Genomic DNA, 21,056 nt, shown 5'->3' with positions numbered 1-21,056 from the left:
AGAGCCACATCACCCCAATACACCCATTTTTTACTGACAAATATGTGAAGAAAGAGGGAGAGGTTTGGCTCTGAAGTACTCTGACTTGTAACAACACTTAAAATATCTGGATCTTGTGTTACTTCACTTAGCAGAAACAGGGAGGCCTGTGTGGCACAGCTGTAATTGTGTCAGGATTTTTAATGTTAGCTTCGCCTCTCTTTTCCCCTTTCAGAGATCGAAGGTATCAGCCTTATGTGAAGTCTTTGGACACCGCCTCAATGAAGTTTGGAGCCGACATGAGAATGGTGAAGGTGCAGATGATGGAGAAGAGTGAGAAGGCCACCAGGCATAACCTATCCACCACCGCTGCCGCGAACTTCCACTCGCTGCAGATGGCCTCACCCTCATCCTGCTCTCGGAAGCGCCTCGCAATGTACTGCACTTCCTCCAGGATCTGGGTAATTTCCGGAACCTGCTCCAGCAGCAAAGTCCGCGTCTGCTCTGAGTGGATATCGTGCGGGGACGAGCCGTTAGGGTGGCCACCTCCACCACCGCCGCACACCACCACACCTGAATCAGTGCTCGGTGGGAAAGCGGGGTTGTCTGTGCCCATTGTGTGGTAGCCAAAGTACAGGTTCATGTTCCCATTGGTGGTGGTTGACTGGGTGGATGCCTGGCCCGGTATGGTGCTCATCTGAATGCTGCTGGTGCTGGTGTGGTGAGGAGAAGGGTGGGAGTACTTGTAGTTTGGGGGGCTAATGGAGCTCACAGCTGTTTTGCTTTCCTCTCCAGGCTTCTTCATACGAAGGAACCAAGCACACCAGTTGAGGAGGATGACTCGAACCTGGATAAAGAAATGAGAGTATGCAGGGTGTTGTGGGGAAAGAGGTGAGAAAGGAAGAAATAGAGAGAAAAACTGAAAGTTTACTTGCCAGTCTTACTGCTACAAGTGCGACATTTGTTCAAAATTATGTAGGGGATTATGCACAAAGTGCCATAGGCTTATAGAAAAATCATGTGAGTATTGAAGCTGTGGAGATTTTCCCTCCATGAAGTTCATTCTTTCTTGATAACGGTTTGGTTTAACATGGATAATCCTGCTCTTGTGGGTTTTTGATTCCTATATTTAGGAAAACCCACATTTAATCAAAAGCTCTGTTAACCTTAAAATAAAATAAAACCTTGCTAAAAAAAAAAAAAAAATAGATGTAACTGCACAGCTGCCACAAACCATACGCTTTTGATGGCTGCTTACAAACAGTTACAATAAAGTGTTGTTAACACATGCCCTGTTAGTCAAACCTTTGAGTTCATACAACCTTCGTCAACCTTTGAATAAATGTCACCTTGTTATTACTCCACCAAATAGGAGCCATAGCCTCTTAACAGACTTAATGAGTAGTTTACTGTGTGAATCGTGCAGCTATTTAAAACTAATGCACCGTCTTTGTCAAATCAGACTTTACTCTATTTTAAGTTTGTCTTGAGAATTAATTAGAAAATAAAAGTATTGTTAACCTACCCATTTAGGCATCTTCCCTCCACGGGGGTCATGGTGGTGGAACTGGAGTACCAGGACTGTTACCACTACAGACAAGCCCACAATCATCATGGTGCTAGCAAAGTACTGAGCTGAGGAGTAGAAGAACACATAATAATAGCACAATAATTTTCATTTAGAAAAAAAAAACAATAACACAGTGTAAGAAGAAAACACGTGAGGTGAGCAGGATGTTTTGGCAGGACTGTTTCCAAGCCAGTCAGTTTATCCCGGTCAACAAACCTAAGGTCATAACACCACAGGGGCTGGTTGGAGGATGACTAACATTTTATTTCTTAATTTACAAACCAGCCAAAACACATACACAGGCTTGGAGGCACTGTAAGCCTCAGAGACGTGAAAATGCATAACATGCATGTGTAGGCAAGCACACTACACAATTCACACACACACACACACCCTAATACACACAGACATGAGATATTTTCCCCTATAAGAAAAACAAAGTCATTTTCAATTTTTTGATTCAACTGTGATGTCAGCAACCTCACAGAAAGTCGGACCAATCAAATTATCCTGTATACGTTTCCATGTCAAAGTGTAATTGGAGCTGTATGAAAATCTGTCCGAGTGAATGCTGTGAATGCTGAGGAGCATTTTATTTTGTCTTCAATACATCAGTTATCCTCCATCTGCAATGTGTTAATACGTCTACTCCCATAAAGGCAAGTTTGCTAATGGCTTCGTTTTACATCACTGAGCTGCCAAATGATCCCGAGCAGCATCTCTGTCTGCAGCCTCCCCTCTCATGTCATGGCCGACTGCCTTGTCTCTTCTGGTCTGTATCAGTATGGTCTTATACAATGCAAATCTGACTGTGTCCCACACTGAGCATAATCTTCACAGAATTGACAACCTAACCGAAGAATTGGCAACCTCCCATGCTCGCCCCCAACCCCCCAACCCCCAACCCCCCACCACCCTGGCCACAACAACATCGGTCAGTCTGTGTGAAGACTGACCGATAAGAACATTTTCCTCCACAGACTGCCCTGCGAATTGAATATGAGGTATGAATATCTCAGCAGTATGCCATTCAGCGGTTCTTTTGAGACCACAATCCATCATGGCCAACTGCCTGCTGGGTAAATTATTCTTTGCATCCATCAGCTTTCCTATGTTATCTGTCTGTCTGCCAAAATACTAACAGTGAATGAGGAAATATCTCCACACTGACCCACTGACCGCGCTGTAACACCTTGCACCAGACTGTGCATACAGCTTCCTGATGAATGTTAAATTCAGGTGGAAATAAAAAAAGAAAAAGATTCTGAGGATTCACCACTGATTTCACCATTTTTTTTTTTTATCTATGGTCTAGGACTAATTCAACATTTTGGGAATACACTTATTCCCTTTTGTTGCCGTGAGTTAGAGGAAAACATAAATACCCCTCTCAAACAAAACACGAGGAAAAGTTTTAGACAAAACAAATGGAAAGACATTGAAAATCCCAGGGGTTTATGAATCTGCTTCATTAACATCCTTCTCCAGTCAAGCCAGTTTAGATCATGCAAATCCAAAACTTCTGCTATCCCAGCCAGCTGACTTCCTGTTGGCTGGAGATTTTGATGACAGTGTTTTCACCATTTTATAACAGATCTTTTTCCAGTGATTGAATATGGGAAAAAAAATGTGTTTTTGCTCAAGCCTGTTATTATGTTTAAATGTCATATGTCTCTCAGAAATAATTGTTATTATTTTGTGATCCATCATAATTATTTTTCAGTTTTTTTTTCATCACTTTCAAAATCAAATAATCATTAAAATGAGAAATAATAAGTCAGGAAAGTGTCTTACCAATCAGAGGAACAGAGTCTGAAGTGGCAGGCATGATCTCTGCTACCAGTAACATGAACACTGTTAGAGACAGCAGCACTGTGATGCCTGGAAAAAAAAAAGACAGTAGACAGAGAGATGAGCAGAAACACAAAGATAAAAAAAAAAAAATCCTTTCTCACAGTCTAGTTTTCTCTTACATGGCGACTTGATTGTACTCAAAATAAAATGCAGCTGGTCGCTTGAAAATAGGTGAAAACAGCTGTGATTTATTTTGGAATATTCACCTCTTTTTTCTTTCCTCAAGGGAAATACTCACAGTTATATATTTATGCCGACCACTCAATGGCATTTTGAAACAAGCTGGCATTTTCAGGTCCAGGTGATAATCTTTGCTGTGTTTATAATGAAGCTTTTATTCATCTGCTAATGAATGGAATCCAACGCAAATGCTAATTCATAGCCATAAGGTCAGTATTAGCATAGAGCAATGACAAATAAATGGGGTTAGCAATAGCGTCAGGACCTGATGGGCTGAGATCACCACAGCTGGAGAGAGAGATACATTTTTGTCTGCATGTGTGATTATAATCATGAATCATTGTCCCTTTGTGTTAGTACAAGAGTGTGTGTGTGTGTGTGTGTGTGTGTGTGTGTGTGTGTGTGTGTGTGTGTGTGTGTGTGTGTGTGTGTGTGTGTGTGTGTGTATAATTGCAGGGATGTGTGTCCTGCTCTGTACCCAGTGAGATCTTCTCTCCAGAGTCAGCAGGGAGCAAGAAGACAAGCAGGGCCAGACCAGAGATGAGCACGCAGGGAATGAGCAGGTTGAGGCCGTAGTAAAGTGTCCTGCGACGCATGGTGACCGTGAACGTCACGTCGGGGTAAGGTTCTTTACAGCAGTCGTAGTACAGCTCATTACGCTTAGCCGGCACACCTTTAGGACAAGTGAAGAGGTGGGAAGATGTCAGCTAGAGGTCAGAAGCACAGAGTCATAACTATCCAGTTTCCAGTTCCGCTTGGCCGAATAGTTCTTCAGAGACACTGCAGAATAAGCCATTAATGCACAGCTGTAACTGCTGATTTAAATGTTGTTGTCTTTAAATTGTTAACAGGGCAGAAAGGATCGCTTCACAATCACTACCACTAAAATCTGTAGTGGTGCTATATGGTTGAAAGAGTTTTATGATCCAACAGTCACTGGGGTTGAATCTTTGTAATAAATGAAAAAAAAAAAAAAGTGGGTCAGTGAGAAGATTAAATGATAACTGCTCGCCTGTCTGTGCCTTTAAACCAGGTACTAACACATTTTTATACAAGCAAGCCTGTTGTTTCATCGTCTATGGGAGAGTAGGTTATAGACATTAATATCAGTTTCTCCAAAATCATACAAAACATAACATCTGAATGTAAAATTCCAGACTTGAACTGAGCACTGTTGTTAGGGTTTTACCATAAACATACTTTCTTGGTAACCATGAGGGAAACAGTTTATCACTGAAAAACAGCAAATGCCCTCTTGCCTAAATGAATATAGCACGTAATACAATGATGTAATCTACTCAGTGCAGTTTCACCTTGTGTATGACAGCACATTTTAGCTTATAAAATCATTCTGAAGCACAGCTCTGTCTGTTATCAGGCAGAGGCCCCAAGTCAAGTCCCTGGTCATAAACTTTATGTTTATGAGCCATAAATAATATGTTTCCTATTGAAAATTTAATGCTACTGCAAAATGTGCAGCCTCTTAGTGACTGACTACCACAAAAGCCTTTTGTACATGTTTAACGTAAATTAAAATCTTCACAACCTTCAGATTTTGTGTCAATGTCAAATTACCCCACTACTCCTCCAAAAACAATCAGATCTCTCATTAATAGCTCGGTGCTCAGCATCGTGGCCTTATCTGTCTTTCTGGCATTTTCACATTTACTAATCTGCCTCGTACATCTGAAGAAAACAATATCACCTTGGTCTGGTCAAAGTCAAACAACCAAAACACTTCTGTGTATTGAAGTATCATTTAATCTCGCAATGAGACCAAATGTGTAGCAGGATGTTTAATAAGCGTGACTTTGATAGATTTCACTCACACAATCATTTCAAATTGGAAAACGGGTAGTGTTAACTTTTCCCTTCAATTACAAATCAGCTCTGTGTGTGTGTGTCTGTGTGAGGGAGTGATGGAGAGTCTCTTGTGGGTCACAGTCAACAAACAGTGCCATGAATGTGGTTATAGTTTGAGCACAGTATGGCTGTATCATCCATTCATACTCTAAAGTCTAAAGCGTTCAGTTATTAAGTGAATGAAGCCTTGGTGACGCAATCAGCAACATATTCAGAAATACGCAACACATTTTGGGGTGAGTTGTCAGAAAGACAAACTTGATTTTAGCCTTGATTTTAGATTGTGTGTATGTGTGTGTGTGTGTGTGTGTCTGTGTGTGTGTGTGTGTGTGTGTGTGTGTGTGTGTGTGTGTGTGTGTGTGAAAACAGTGTTCATTCCTATGGAAATTCAATTCAAATTAACAGCACAGATTCAATTTCATTTCATTTAAACTGTGTCACCTGGACGCTGAAGAGAAACAGCCTTTGTTAGTCATCTATTAATTTGATGGATTGCAGACCTACAGATGCATTCACCACTTCCTGTCTGTGTGGGTGTGTGGGTGTGGGTGTGTGTATACGCTGGCATGGGCATGGGTATGTTCTGAGGCACCAGGACAGTGTGTGTTCTTGGCCAGCTTGCCGCCTGGCTGTGCCTGAATTAAGTGAACCATCCCTGGGCCAGCTGTCACCACACACACACACACACACACCAATGGCTCCTCCCTCCATTTCCCGAGCCAGCTGGGTCCACTCACTTTGTTTGTAAGTATGTGTGTGTGTGTTTGTGAATATGAATTCTTCTGTTGGCCTCTGATTAACACACAAAATTAGGTTAGAGATGATGAGAGTTCTTCATTTGCACACAGAGGGAGAGGTCAGAAAAGAAACAAATAGGATGAGAAAGAAACAAAGGAACAGAGAGAAGGAATCACTATATTATTTTATCTTGAGTTTATGTCTCTGTTTCTTGGGGAGAGAGAAACAACCTGAGAGATGGTGCAGACAGAGTTTAAGAATCTAGAAAGATTTTTCAGTTGTTCTCAGTCATGATATTATGATATGCCTGTCAAAAAAAAAAAAAAAAAAATCCTCTACACTCACTAACTGCCTTCACCTTCAGTGTTAAATCAATAGTGACGCCGGTTAGAGGGCGAAGCACGTCTGAAATGTAAATTGTAGTTACTGGATGTAACTCCAATTCCATGAGTACATGTGTAGACCCTCTAGCATCAGGCCCAGTTGGCCCCCTTTCCGGTGATCTATGCTGATCTCCAAAGGGAGACGAGCAGTGTATACACTGGGGTTTTATAGGAGACCAGAGTGTGGCTGCTCCCCCCTCAGTAGGTCGTGATTGCAAGATTCTGTATCAGGGTCCCGAGGTGGAGCCTCGAAGGGAATAACCAACACAGAAGGGTGAAGCATGAAAGGAATAGAACAGGGGTTACTTTCGGTAACTGCTATGAATATGTCACGAAGGACCAAATGTTGAAACTCTGTATGTCAGAAGCACTATCAGTTTTTCAGATTCAAATTGATGCTAAAGCGTACCCCACAAACATTTTGCATATGTATTTTCAATCCATCTCTGCATCAGGCCTCTCACCTCATGTTTATTCCTGTTATGTCACCATGCAGATTCTTTGTTCATGTACTCGGTTTGCTGTAATAAACTGCCCATTTAAAGCTCTTTTCACTCAGCAGTTAATGGTTGATTTGTTCTAAATGAACAACTTCCACTTAAACCACTTTTCACTAAAACCCACGTATTTCAGAAAAGCAGCATAGATCTGTATATTTGTTGTTGACTGCTATGCATCTGAGTGTGCCTGTCTGTTATTCTTCTTACCTACAAGGTCCCATTCCCCATTGGGAATGTAGGTAGAGATGTCTACGTCCATCATCTGGAGGTCCAGCAGCCAGCCGTTGTGGGTCCAGGAGCCAAACTTCAGGTCACACTTCTGCACATCGAATGGGAACCACCGTACATCAATGTAACAGGTGCTCTTCAAAATACCTACAGAGAAGTGTAGTAGAAGGTTACTTTGGACACTAAATACTTATTTTATTTTTATGTGTTGTGACTAGTTATTTTGCCAAATTTGTGTAATTCAAAATGGACTTTTTCAGATTTCCTAATTAAATAATTAAGTTAATCAAATTACTGCAAAGTCTTGACATTAGTCTAAATTCTGTTGGTTAAGGAACATTAGAGCCTAATTTGCTGACAAATTAAATACAAAGTACTTTTTGTTTAAATTTCAGTTTTTTCAGGTGCAAAAAATTTAACTGTCTTTAACTTACAAACTTAAAACTGATTAAATGAACTGAAAAATAAAAAACATTAATGTGCAAATTTCCTCACGAAAGTAATCTGATTACTCAGGCAGAATCAGTTTCTCCTCACTAATGTCACATGCTTTTCTATTTTCACTGAAAAGTGAAAACCTTTAGATGTACATGTAGGTCGTATGTAACTGCTGTTTCAGTAGTGTTCAGTGCCTGTGTCTCAACATGTAGAAGAAGTTGACAGTGAGAACGATTATGATGATCATAGTGCTAAAGATGTTTCTGAAGATGATAACGATCAAAACAGTGGTAACATGGAAGGGTGATAATGTCGGTGAGGATTCATTTGCAACAACCATAGATGATGATAATTCAGATAATACCTGAATATTAACAACAGTGAAAAAGGATGTATGGGACATGTAAAAGAGAAGACAGAGAATGTCTTTATTGTGTCACCTGGTGGGATGTATTGGCAGGATCCTGAAGCATTGACCAGTACATTTGTGTGGAACGTAGCATCAAACCTCTCATCAGCACTGCAGGGGGAGAAGAGCGTATATAACATTAAAACAGTAATGGAGCATTTAAAGACCAAGTCTACAAAAACAAGACAGACTTAAAGAGAAAAAGCCAGAGAGAGACAGTAGGGAACAGGCAGAGGTCATAAAGCTGAAAGGTAAAAACAGATACAAAGAGAAACCCAGACAGTAAACAGCAGGTGAAAATGAAGGTGACAGAGAGACGAAGAGATATGAGGGGGATTGATCGAGATCCACACAGACAGTGTTTAATTTTACTGATCATCTTAAACAAACACGGTTGTCTGCCATCGAGACGTCCTTCAAACAGAGGGGCATTATGTACACTCAGAGACCAAAAAAGCAGAAAATTACACATTTCTCACAAGAAAAAAAATCCACTTAAAATTACTGCATTTTCATTTTTCTTTCAGAGTGTAAAACTAAAGGACTTTACATATCTGAGAACAGACCATGTTATAATTGTAGTTTCAAATACTGAGGACTCTTATGCTAGATATTAAGTGCCTGTCTGCATCCAATAAAAAGAAGCATAGAAATATTAACAACTTTGTAACTGAATATTGTTAACAAGCATTTTCTGAAAGACACATCCTACAAAATCCCAGAACTCCATTCATTTAGCAAGTATTCATAACCAAAATAACCCTCAGAGTGCAGATCCCTCCACCAAGGGAAATTTTTCGTGTTTAAGAGTTGTAGCAGCTCACAAAGAACATGTCAGAAAAGGAGAAGAAAGAAGAAAATCAAAGAATTCAGGAAGATTTTATTTTTCCAGGATAAACTAAACAAACACCCATGAAGTTTCACTGAAATCTGTGATGTTCTTTTAGAGCCAGCCTCACAGTGTGGCTCTAGGGATGGCAATGTTGGTCTGTTAGTTCATCACTTTGGTTGAAACTGAAATATCTCCACAGCTGTTGGATGGATTGATGTGAGATTTTGTACAGACATTTATGGTCTTCAGAGGAAAAAGCCCTTTGACATCAGTGATCCTCTGACTCTTCCTCTTGCTACCATGAGGTTAAGAGCTGTTGAATAAAATATCTTGGTAACTATTGGACAGATTGCTTCACAGACTGATGACCCCCACAGAATGAATTATAAGCAGTTTCTGGTCCCTAAACCTCTCATCATCAAGTCAGAATTTTAATTTCTCCAGTACTTTGATTTAAGAGAAAATATAACAAAAACTAAGGACGTTCCCTTCAACCTCAGCTGTGTCATGTCTTTAGCGCTAATTATCAAATGTTAAGATGCTAACACACTAAACTAAGATGCTGATCATGGTAAATATTATATAAACATCAGTATGTTAGCACTGTCACTGTGAGCTTGTCAGAAAGCTGACATCAGCTTTTACCTCAAAGTACCACAGTGCCTAAGTACAGCCTTGCAGACTCTAAGTCCTGTTACGGTATAATGCTGAATAATGGAACAGACAGACGAGCAAATGAATTTACGTAAAAAAAAAAAAAAAAAAATGCAGTGCTGAAAACTTAACCTCCTTGACGGACGTAATGAAGCAGTAAAAGCCTTCCTTGGAAAGACAGTATTAATTCATAACTCGCAGGATATTTATTTATACCTTTCAGTTTGCTGTGACCCTCCATAAAAACACTGAATGAAGTACACTATAGACTGAATGCACCTCATCCAGTCCCAGACAATAGCCTGACAACCATCATCTGTAATTGTCCATTAGAACATTTCTGCTTCAGAATACATATCCAGTCTCATGTTACAGTATGTGACTGGAAGCAGAGGGAGATAGGGCATGCTAAAACGTAAGACTTTATGTTGGACAGGTGGACAATACATTTTAGTAAAGTGAACTGGGACTGAGCCCAGGAGGCATTTAACAGGACAAGGCTTTATCAAATGCAGACTTAGAGTCGCTACATCAATAATCTAAATCTAATCACAGGGTGGAAAAACAAAGAGGCCCTGAGAATACTTAACTGCTGCAATTGCTCTTATCCATTGCAGGGAATAAATTAGCTAATTTAGAATTTAGTCTTGTAATGGTATTTGGAATACATCTACCTGACATCCACATTAAATGGATGGCATTAGCATTTCAAATGAGAAAGGTTTAGTTTCGCATTCTAAAAACCATCTATCAAAACACAAATGCAGGATATGGGTTAATATGAGAGTGATTCTTTTAAATTAAGGTTCAGCCAATGCCCAGATAAGTAACTGATTTTTTAAAATGGTTCGTTGAACCATGGCTAAACAGTGCAAGTGCATATGAGCATCACAGGAAATTCCTTGATGCATAACCTTACCCACATCTTCATCAGATCACCAGTTAAGTAGAACGTGTTTCCAAAATGTCAGATGCCATGTGGAAAAGATAAGGGCAAGATGAAGGCACTGAATCCCAACAGAGTCATTTTGCCCTCAATGGGATTCTTCAAGATTTGAACCTTTTTTTTAAGATGTCACCACATTGCCAAAAATAAAAAAAAACAAATTTGCAAGAAAATGACATACTATTTTCTTGAATTGCAAAAAATGTTGTGAAAAGGATAATACTGCAGCAGTAAAGACAAAAAACAACAGCTAATCAGAGGCAGAAGCGACGAAACTGCTAAAACCCCTGACAATATGTCATGAATATACCATCGAAATGGACATATTTCTTTAACTGTACCCTACGGAAGTCCACACAGCCCTGAATAATCAAGTTTTATGCGAAGAACCAAGCCTTTCCCCTCATTTAAAGCCCCGACAGAATACATATAGAACATACTGCTTCAATATCCTGTGGCTCAGTGAAATTGCATCACCCGCATTTGCATTTAATACCTGTGAAAACACTGCTAAAGTATGTTTTACAACATCATCATCAAGAGATGCTGTTAAAGTCAGGAAAGACAGCACTGTACAGTCTAGATTCACAAGCAAAACATTTGCTACACGTAAAGCAAGCAGCTTGAAAGAGAGATGGTTTGCATTATTTATATGAGAAACATAATGTGAGCAGAAAACTCTGTCCCTTTATGTACCAGGTCTGTAAATACTGAAATATTCAAAATCATGTCTGAGACAGGACAAATGGTTCCTTTCAGGTGTTCATGTTAATTGCTGTGCTGACATGGGCACATGGAGAACATACAGCTGTCTACCCTTTAGATCCTCCACCATCATGTCCGAGCAGAATTTGTAAAGTTAGACAAACGTCTCTGCTGTGGACTGGAGAAACAGACTATCCTGCGTCTGTTAAAGTGGATACTCGAAAATGTACAACTCTACAGACTATATTATAATCAACCAACAATTTGCTGCATAGCTATAAACAGCAATCAGAGCCTTCCTCTCTACACACCTCTCAGAGTCAACCCTCTTGTTCTGCAGAGAACACTCCATCATAATGTAGCAGCATTCAGCCAGAGGCTTATGACCTTTGGTACCTTCCCACCTCCTGCATTCCCTGTAGCTTCGTCTCCACCAGAGACCTGACATTCCATGTCCCCAGAACCAGGCTTCGCAGCCAGAGATCAGCACACCAGAGCCCCCACCTTCACCTGTTGCTTGATTGACAGGGCCCAAAACTCTAGACCCAACCTTACAGGAGGTAGTCTCACATGGTACAGCTACAAGTTCCCCTCCCATGCTTAGCTCAAGGAGGAGACAAAAAACAATCATATATGAAGTGTCAACCATTTCTAAAGACAAAAGTGTTTATAGCTGCTATAAATGGCCACACTCCAGGATAACACAAAACAGCTGCCATTTTAGGGAAGGGCAAGACGCAATAATTCTTACAAACAGGAACTAGGGCACATGCTTTTGGACAGTCCCTCCTCAAGGAAATCCATGATGTAGCCCTCAGATGTACACACAAAAGTGTTGCAAGTAGATGAGTGAGGAGCGAAAACTTTTACATCTTCACCCAGCTCACTCCCCGCTGCATGAAGTGGGCGTGATTGTCACAATTTTGGTTTCGAAAAGTTTGAGAAATTGTCTAACACTGCCCTCTGTGTTCCAACGCTGGAAGTGCTGGAACGCCAGAAGAACGTAGTCTACCAGTAGTATGCACTATACACTTGCCTGTATTTGATTGGCTGTATTTGACTGGCCACCATCTTGCTAAATGAAGTCGGTTTAAGGTCCAACTTTTGTGTTATTTTATTTTATTTTATTTTATTTTATACTGGACAACATCACATTTTTTTCACCACAGACACTGCCTTTCTCACCCCAGGTTGAAGTCAGGCTTTAACGTACCAGTATACACTGTCAGTATACTTCATTCTGCTTTTTCTTAATTATTAAGAAAAAGGTATAATAAAGTTCTTTTCATTTTATTTTTTTTACCTTGTGTATAATTTTTGTATTTCTCATACTCTATTTGTGCCTGCTGAAATCTTGATACTGCAGTGACCTAATTTTCCCAATGGGAATAAGTAAAAGTTCTTCTTATCTCACATTTTTAGTCTTTCTTTTTTGCTTTCTTGCTTCATAAAAATAGACATGAATGATTTTACTCATGATTTATGCTGCATGCATAAAGAATATCAGTTTCAATCTGGGTCTGTGTCAGGACTATATTGTCGTTATCGTTAGTGATCGCTGATCCCCACCGTAAGCTGCTTAATGTTCTGTATCATCCCTGTTAGATAGCCAAACCACTCCTTTTTCTCTCCCTTGCTCTCTCTCTCTCTCTCTCTCTCTCTCTCTCTCTCACACACACACACACACACACACAACTTGAGCCAAGCTGTAAATCTGTCACTACCCCCCCAACCCATAAAAATATTCTCCATCACCTTGAAGGTAGAACTGAAAAGCCAGTGCCATTAATCAACTTCAACTCTGCCTTGTATCATGTTGTCTTTCCCTCATTACAAGTGTGATTCTTTAGGTGTGAAGGATTGATGCATTAAAAACATCTTAGCTCTCTGTTAAATACCCACTGTTGGGGCTTGACAGTTTAATAATGGTCGATAATCACACAACCTCTCTCCCCTAGTGCCTTTTACATTTAGCAACACTATAAAAAAAGCTGTTTTAGTCACATACTCAGGAGCAGCACACACCACTCAAGGGGAATTCCCTTGCACATTAATATGATTTATGCCAGTGAGGGAGGTCCTCATTGAAGGAAGAACTGTCTTCCATCACTTTGTTTGCTGTGTGAAACTGTAGTGCTTGCTATTGCAATAATGTGATTAAACTGTATAGCATCTGATTTTTTCCCCGTTACTGCGTTTTATCTAATATATGTCTATCTTACTGTTGCAGGTCCAAAAATAAATGATGAAATCTCCCAGAGGCAAAAGGTGTTCGAGACGCTACATTTCAGTGCAAAGTAAGCATATCTATTTGATTTGATTTGATCTATACCAGTCGCTCCTTCCTATTGTCCTTTTTGCATCCCATAGTTACAGTCCTCTTACAGTTTTTCAGCTGGATCACTTTTTGTGACAGACAAAGTTATGTGATTCCACTGGATGCACCACATATAAGCACTTTGGATATTGCTGTTGTTAATTTCAGTATGTCACAGCAGTTTTGTAGAGGGTAAATGTTCTGGATGTTATCTGTTTACCATATAGGCAGCTGTCTATAATAAATATCTGAAAGCAGCTTGTGTTTAAGGACAGAACTGATGCCACAGAAGTCGCTCACTGGCAAACTTGGGGGGGTCCTTGAATTGTATTTGAAATTGAGAAGGTCCAGACCACATTGGGAACATCAATCTTAGAAACACCTAGCAACCTAATTTTTTTGTTGCTGTAATCTGGCCAAGCAGTGGCAGAACAGGCAAAGGAGCCTCATCTCCATCAACAATTGAACGCCAAATTGGCTGAGAAGGTTGAATAGGAAAAAGGTTCTGTTAGAGTGACCTCTGAGTCCAAGAGACCAATGAGCTGTTCAGGAGATGGATTATTTCTCTTTCTTACTATGACTCTCTCATTCCAAGAAATAAGCTCAGCCAGATGAATGTTTCCACTGAGAGCTCGATGTGCTCTACCTGCTCTACAAATGTGATGACTTTATATAACAATGTCTAAAACAGAGGACAAAAAAAGAACTAAAACTTTGCATATAAATAAAGGTACATAACACATTTTAATAGACTTATTTGATATAAATTCTGCCTTTTCTTCTCAGGCTGGACACATAATTAGAATTTCACAATAGCCCAACTGTTGACATTTCCAACCAGTTGGCGCAGTGCTTTCAGTAGGCCAATTCTTACAGCACTGCCCATTACAGGCAACAGATGCAAAGACCCCTGGGAGTTATGGTTTATGTCCTCCCAGAGGGAATCGGCTCAATCATCTCATTAAACGAGGCTGTATCCATGAGTGAGTTTTCATCTAGGGAATACTTCTATCCACTGTGTTATTGGGTAAACAGTGCCCAGGCAATCTGTAATATCTGCCCTAGTATTACACAAAACAAATTGGTGTAAATAGAAGAAGAAAAGAGAAGGAGTGGAGAACAGAATAAGAGTCGCAAAACAGAATGAAGTGGCAATAGCAGTGACAGATTAACCACTGTGCTGATCAAGCCACTGGCCAGTGGCCGCTGTTATAGTTACCAGCAAAATCAAGTTTTCGTCATTTAGCTGCCTTTCATCATCCCTTGCTTAAAGTCAATATACTTTATTAAATAACTGTTCTAATTCATGAGGGTAAAACTACACTGTGTAGTTGATTTTAAATGTAAAAGGGTGAAATTACAAATGGCTCTGTCAGTAGAAAGTAGTGAAATTGTGTGTGCCTGTGGAATAAGAGATTACATTTGACCAGTAAAATTACCAGTTAATGCCTAATTTAGATGTGACATTATAAAATATTTAATATAATTTTCTGTGAACTAGCCTGTGAGCTTTTTATATTGCTATTCTAGTTATTGAATATTCAAATGGATATTTAGAGATGAGATCATTAATCAGTTAATTAATAAGATGATTATTATTGCAGTTATTTTAATGACTGATTAACCGTTTCAGTCCTTTGTGATATTAGAATTATAAGAGTCTATGTGACGCTTTGTCAAAAATGAGGTCTGCACAGTCATATTCTTTGGCAAGTTATTAACATTTTGTGTAGGTTTATTTTTTGTTTTAGGCATTAATGGCCCTAAAACTTGTAAAATCAGTTCTCAGAATCTACATAAGGCTACCAATCACATTCCACCTCTTTACCATGTCAACTCAGGGGTCTGTGACTGAGGTTAATGCAGGTGAGAAAGAGATGAGAAGATCATGAAATGTTGTTCAAACTAAAATCAAAAGCATGGCACTTTTAAACCCTTGGGGCACAAGACCTTGGAAGATTTAAGGATGCCAGACTGCCCCATATGGTATCTGTGATCTGTGAGGAGATCTGTGATGAAACTCTGTGCTTAACCTACATGAACAGTGAATGGATCCAAGAATTAGGTAGACATTAAGTATGATTTCAAGTGTTTGTCATTCAGCAGGGAAAGGTGATGAGAGAAAGAGAGAAGAGAAGGATGTGACTTTAACCTACCTGTTGTAGAGGAGGATATCTGGGACCCATATCAGATTAGAAGGGAAGCGAAGGTTCTGAACCCCGGGGTAGCTCTCTGGGTTCCATGAAAGATAAATGTCTGTCCAGTACTGACAGAAACAACAGACAGAGAGAGTAGTAAAAATAATTCATATAAAAAGCAGCTATTGAGAAGAGGACATAAAAACAAGGACAAAAGACACATGTCAAATTTAAGGGTTTTTACTGCTTTTGGCCACGCATACCAATTTGTTGCTGTTGTTGTTTGGCAAGACACCACATTAGCGACCTTCACAGCTCTGAAAGGAAGACGTGTTTCACAGCTTAAATAGTGTTGGTACTATGACACGCACACTGCATAAATAATCTGTGCATCATAGCATCTTTCCTTAAAATATATCCTGGCACAGAACAGTAAAGCACGACCAAAATGCGTCAGAACTGTCTTTATAATCATCATCAACCTCAAACCATGAGAAATCTTAAGTTGTCACTTTACACAGGCTAATCTCCCAACAACTGTTGGCTATTACACTTTGTCTCCAGCTCCGATAATGAAGCCTGGCAGTGCAACCTTGCCAAGCCAACAGTTGTTGGCACTGACCCCTGCTCTCCCTTTTGAGCCTGGGCCCATATTCAGCAAAGGGCTAACTGAGCCCAGTGTCAAAATTTTCAAAAGCACAAAGATTGAGTGTTGTGTGTCGCCTCTGTGCCTCTTTTCATTACTTACAATAAGTAGCAAGATGGTGTGTAATCTGTGGTACAGATATTAGTGTGTGTTTTGTCGTCTAAGCACATCTGTTTGTGTAACTGCCGTTCACTTCTATTTGTGTGTGTACAGTGTGTGTAGTAGATGTATAGAATTTACATATACAGATGGAGGCACTCAGATGCTGTAGCCATAGGGCACATTCCCTATGGAGCAAACACAGTCGCTTTACTAATGTGACCACAGTACACTGGGCTCATCCATTTGTGCCTATATATACGTGTGTGTGTGTGTGTGTGTGTGTGTGCGTGCACATACACAAGTGGACATAACATATGCGTGCAATGTGTACATGCATGCTGCTGTGCACATGCAAATCTGTCTGTGCATATGTGCCTCTGTGCAGTTCAACGCATTTTACAATTAACCCAAAATCATATTCTCTTCAAAGGAAATCCATCTAAAGTGGGCCTGCTGACATATGTCTCCACTCGCGCAGCTAATGACTTAATCACTACACACTTGTCGTCTGTGGGCCTTGGCGGTTTGGTGCTGGAGAGCCTTCTTTTCATGTTTGTTGGCTGGGAAATCACATCTAACAGCCAACAGAACAAATCACAGCTCAGTAACTTTGTAGTCTGTCAGGAACAGATGAGGAGGACACTGGGCTACGTAAGGTAACAGCTGTCTAAGAATAGGTTTGGAGTTACATAACAGAAATTTAAGAAAGCGTCACTAATTGGAGGCAGCTAGGTTTTTATTAAGAGTGTGAAATTCTTTCATTGAATGTAAGACTTAAGATGATATAATTTAGGGTGTAGCATACAAATGTGCAGTGTATATATGATATAAACTGGAACACATGTATTTAAGTCATCACTCTATTCAAAGACATGGATTTTCAGTATAATTTTTTAAATATCTGTCTCAGAGATTTTTTGTGTTTGCTCAAAAACAATGGAGGCAAATGAACTTTAATTTCTGGTTCCTGCAGCAATGCTAAAATGTATTTAACTAGAAAATAGCGTTCCATTTACGTTAGATAACCCACAGACCTCACTGTAAACAGTTGTCAGATGGTAAGTTTTTTTTTTTTCTGTTCTACAAACAGTTCCATTCACCTACATTATATTGAGATGGAGACAGAAATATCAGAGTCAGAGATCTTAAAATCTAGGTGAAACAGTTTTTTGGTAAGTTTAGTTTTAATAATAACAGGAGATAAGCAATAAGACCTGGCTGTTGAGGAGGACACTGAGGTAATACTCAGTTCGTAGGAAACTTAAGCTCATTACAGTTCTCACAGTTAAAAACCACATAAAATCCAATCCATGGGGATGTGGGACATTCATTGCCTGATAAACCTGTAATCCTAAAATCCTCCTCAGTGCAGGGGAGGTGAATCTGCCCCTTCTCTGTCTGACAGTCTGGGAGCTAGTTAATGTACTTCTCAGGTCTCCTTCAAAATCTGCTGCATCTGCAAAGCCCCCTTAAGCTATTACACCAAAGTGGGTGCCAGTATTAAAGAAGGTGGCTTCCTGAATAATTGATCCATTCATAACTTGTAAGCCAGTCAGCAGCCAACTCAACCTGACTGAGTGTACGCTGCGACATCCTTAATGGGCTACTCTGACTGGAGCTGCTGTGATAATGAGGCTGTTGTACTTACCTGACTGGCCTGATAACATTTTCCTCAAGCTACTGAGCATTGTAATGCACATTTCTTGTACCATTAACTTATGTTCAGCTTTCTTTAATGGGATAGATGTGCTGTAGCTGAGCTAAGTAGCTTAGTTTCTATATTCTTAGATGGCAGTACATGAATAGGAATCTGACAATTGACAGTTTGCTAAACCCTTATCTCCCGAACAGCAATTGTCCAATCATAGCTTAGCAACTGCTACTAGGCATGCCATATCTGACATACTGAGTTAGTTATCCAGTGACTGCATTTTCAACCAGGTTGTGGAGCTATTTTGATACTTTGATATCAACGAACCACTGTTTAAAATATTACTATGAATTTCATTGGTAACTGTGCCACCGTTCACACTAAACTGCATATGTGCTGTGCCAGGAATGCAAATCTTGGCAGGCAGAGAAGGCAGCAGGGCTTAGCAAATGGTAAATTGGTACTAAAAACAAACTCAACACGTCACTTGTTGTAAAGTAAAGGTCTAATGTAAAGGCTTGAAGGAAAAGTAACCTGATGGGGGCCTGAGCAATGTTTTGAAAGATACATCTTTGAAATCCTGATTTGTTGTCTTGTTGGGATATTTTTATCCCCATCCCCATGGGAAATAGCTAATGATGACAATGAATGTTATATCATGCTATTATTAAATATTAGAAAAATAATAAATAATCCACAAAGTATCCTTTATGACACAACCTGATGTTACTACCTTTATCATGGGGAAGAAAAACAAGCGCAAGCATTGAAACTACTCTGACACTAGCTAACCTAAGCTTCAGGCTTCAGGACATTTTGTCACATCAGGCTCTGGAGCATTACTTTTTCTTTTCTTCTTATTATTTTTAAGGGGAAATCATTTCTGTTGCAAATTAGTTGCATCTTTAAATTGTGCCTGGCTCTGTGCCTTCAACAGCAGTCAGGTGTGAAGAACTTTTTGAAAATATGAATGGCAGAACCCACAGGACACAAACATCACACACAAAGTCCTTCCAAAAATTTACTAAATGATAATAATCACACAGCAATCACACAAAAATTGCTTGGAGAGGAGACATACCAGCTGCAGCCAGGCATTTGTGATCAACACTTGGTTCTTTTCGTCCTGGAGGGAAACAGGAGGACAGACAGAATAATCAGCAGCCAGTAGACACAGCTTTAGACAGATAGTGAATGAAAACATTCGGGGCGAGAGAAAATAAAAAATAATGGTAAACATGAGGTGAGATTATGAGACAGATCAGCAATGAAGTCAAGCTGCACCCCAGATGACTCAGAGCTGACGCGCTTACTGAATAACAATAACACACTCCAGCTGTTTTCTCCTTCATGACATTATTTTAATGTAACAGAATTTATGTTTGCCATTTTAACCAAAAAAATTAAACAATATAACAATGATAAGAGAGAAAACAGGGCAAACAGCAGTTTGTGCAGGAAGCAGACAGTGACACTGACCAGAAAGGATGGAGTTCTTGAATAAAGAGATGAGTTAACATGAATTTCTATCAGCATCATGAAAACAGAAACAGCGGCTCCAGCTGCATTTCATGATATTTTGCAAGGGTCAACTCATGGTCAAATGGTCAGAGAGAAGGATGAAAAAAAAAAAGTAAAGAGTTGAGGATGAGAGGAATCAAGATTGACAGGGAGGGAAGCAGAACAGACAGAGACAGTTCAAGAAGAAAGATAGGTCAGACGTAAAGATGAAGTAGAGAAGGTAGGAATGAACTTCTTTAGAGTGTGTTTTTCAGAATCCCACATGACAGCGACAAGTTTTGCTCCTTGTTAGACACTGGTACGCTGCGTGTCTGACGTGCTACCTCCCTCACCCCTGAAAAAATGTGCTTGGCAGTGATAGTGAGTCATAGCAGCATCGCCTGTTGTCGGTGTTCCTTCGTGGATTAGTCCTTTTTTATTTTCACAGAATAACTGAAGTGACTTATCACGTTATCTCCTACCCATGACTGATGCTGGAATAACACTGCCAGCTCAACCCCTTGAAAACTTTTAATGTTACTGTAGAAAAATCAAATCATGAAATCAATTTGCACATCTTATTTCTTTCTATTTCTCATCCCACCAGAAATAATCTACTGTATAGTTTTCTTTCTTATCACAAAGTTTCGTTCTGTTCTCGCTTGTTTCATGCTGCTTATTTCACTCTCAGGACAGGACAATTCTGACTCGCTCTTGTGGTGTAACACACTCACGGAGGAGTGTGCTTTGATTTGACTTTAACTGTGCACACAGTAGTTGAATTCCTGGCTTCATAATCTTTACCAGGGAGCAAGGGGGCAAAATTAATGTCTGAAAATAAAGATAGTTTGTTCTAAAACAAGCAAAATCACCAGTATGGTCCATTTAAAGGTCTTTGAAGAGAAAAGGTATACAGTATTTCAGGAGATGTCATTATATTAAATTAGATTATGGACCTTGAGCCTTTCTTTAGCCACTATACAAAATACATTTTTTAGACTCTATATCACATCTAAACAGAGTGAGCTGACATAGACATGAATGAGTTTTTAACTTACTATACTATCTCTGACTGATCATTTAACAAGTAAATGTAGCCTAAATCACAGCACAGCCATTGTGTTTTTTTTATGATGATTTCTTGTTTATAAAAATAATCAGGATTTTAACAGAGGAGCAGCTTGGAAATGGCTGCATGTACTCGTAATTGAGCCGTCTTTCAATCACTATTTCATATTTGTTTCATTGTCTGACAATAGAAATGGAAAAACAGGTTTTTTGGTAATTTTGGAGGCTGTAGGTTTTTGTGCTGTTGAACTAGATTGTATTATACTGGGACCTCATTGATGTAAATGTAGACAAATGTGTGCATGTGTTTGCAAATACATTTCAGTGCATAACGGCAGTTTCAAACAGTTTTGCA

At 39.6% G+C, this 21,056-nt stretch overlaps 1 protein-coding gene across 1 annotated transcript in view; it reads right to left on the bottom strand.

The window, feature by feature from the left end:
* Positions 1 to 232: 232 nt before the first annotated feature.
* Positions 233 to 21,056, bottom strand: part of LOC121180352 (neuronal acetylcholine receptor subunit alpha-7-like) — a 35,388-nt gene continuing 14,564 nt past the window's right edge. Inside the window, exons 3-10 of the mRNA XM_041035687.1 lie at positions 19,215 to 19,259; positions 15,753 to 15,862; positions 8,174 to 8,253; positions 7,275 to 7,442; positions 4,062 to 4,256; positions 3,344 to 3,430; positions 1,505 to 1,614; positions 233 to 826 (exon numbers count right to left, since the gene is read on the bottom strand). Coding sequence (XP_040891621.1) covers positions 233 to 826; positions 1,505 to 1,614; positions 3,344 to 3,430; positions 4,062 to 4,256; positions 7,275 to 7,442; positions 8,174 to 8,253; positions 15,753 to 15,862; positions 19,215 to 19,259 — 1,389 coding nt within the window. The remainder of the gene's footprint in view (positions 827 to 1,504; positions 1,615 to 3,343; positions 3,431 to 4,061; positions 4,257 to 7,274; positions 7,443 to 8,173; positions 8,254 to 15,752; positions 15,863 to 19,214; positions 19,260 to 21,056) is intronic.

The sequence above is a fragment of the Toxotes jaculatrix genome, chromosome 4, assembly GCF_017976425.1.
Source record: "Toxotes jaculatrix isolate fToxJac2 chromosome 4, fToxJac2.pri, whole genome shotgun sequence".
NCBI classification, from domain to species: Eukaryota; Metazoa; Chordata; class Actinopteri; family Toxotidae; genus Toxotes; species Toxotes jaculatrix.
Note: the sequence above shows the minus strand (reverse complement) of the source record. Positions and strands in the feature narration are given on the sequence as shown.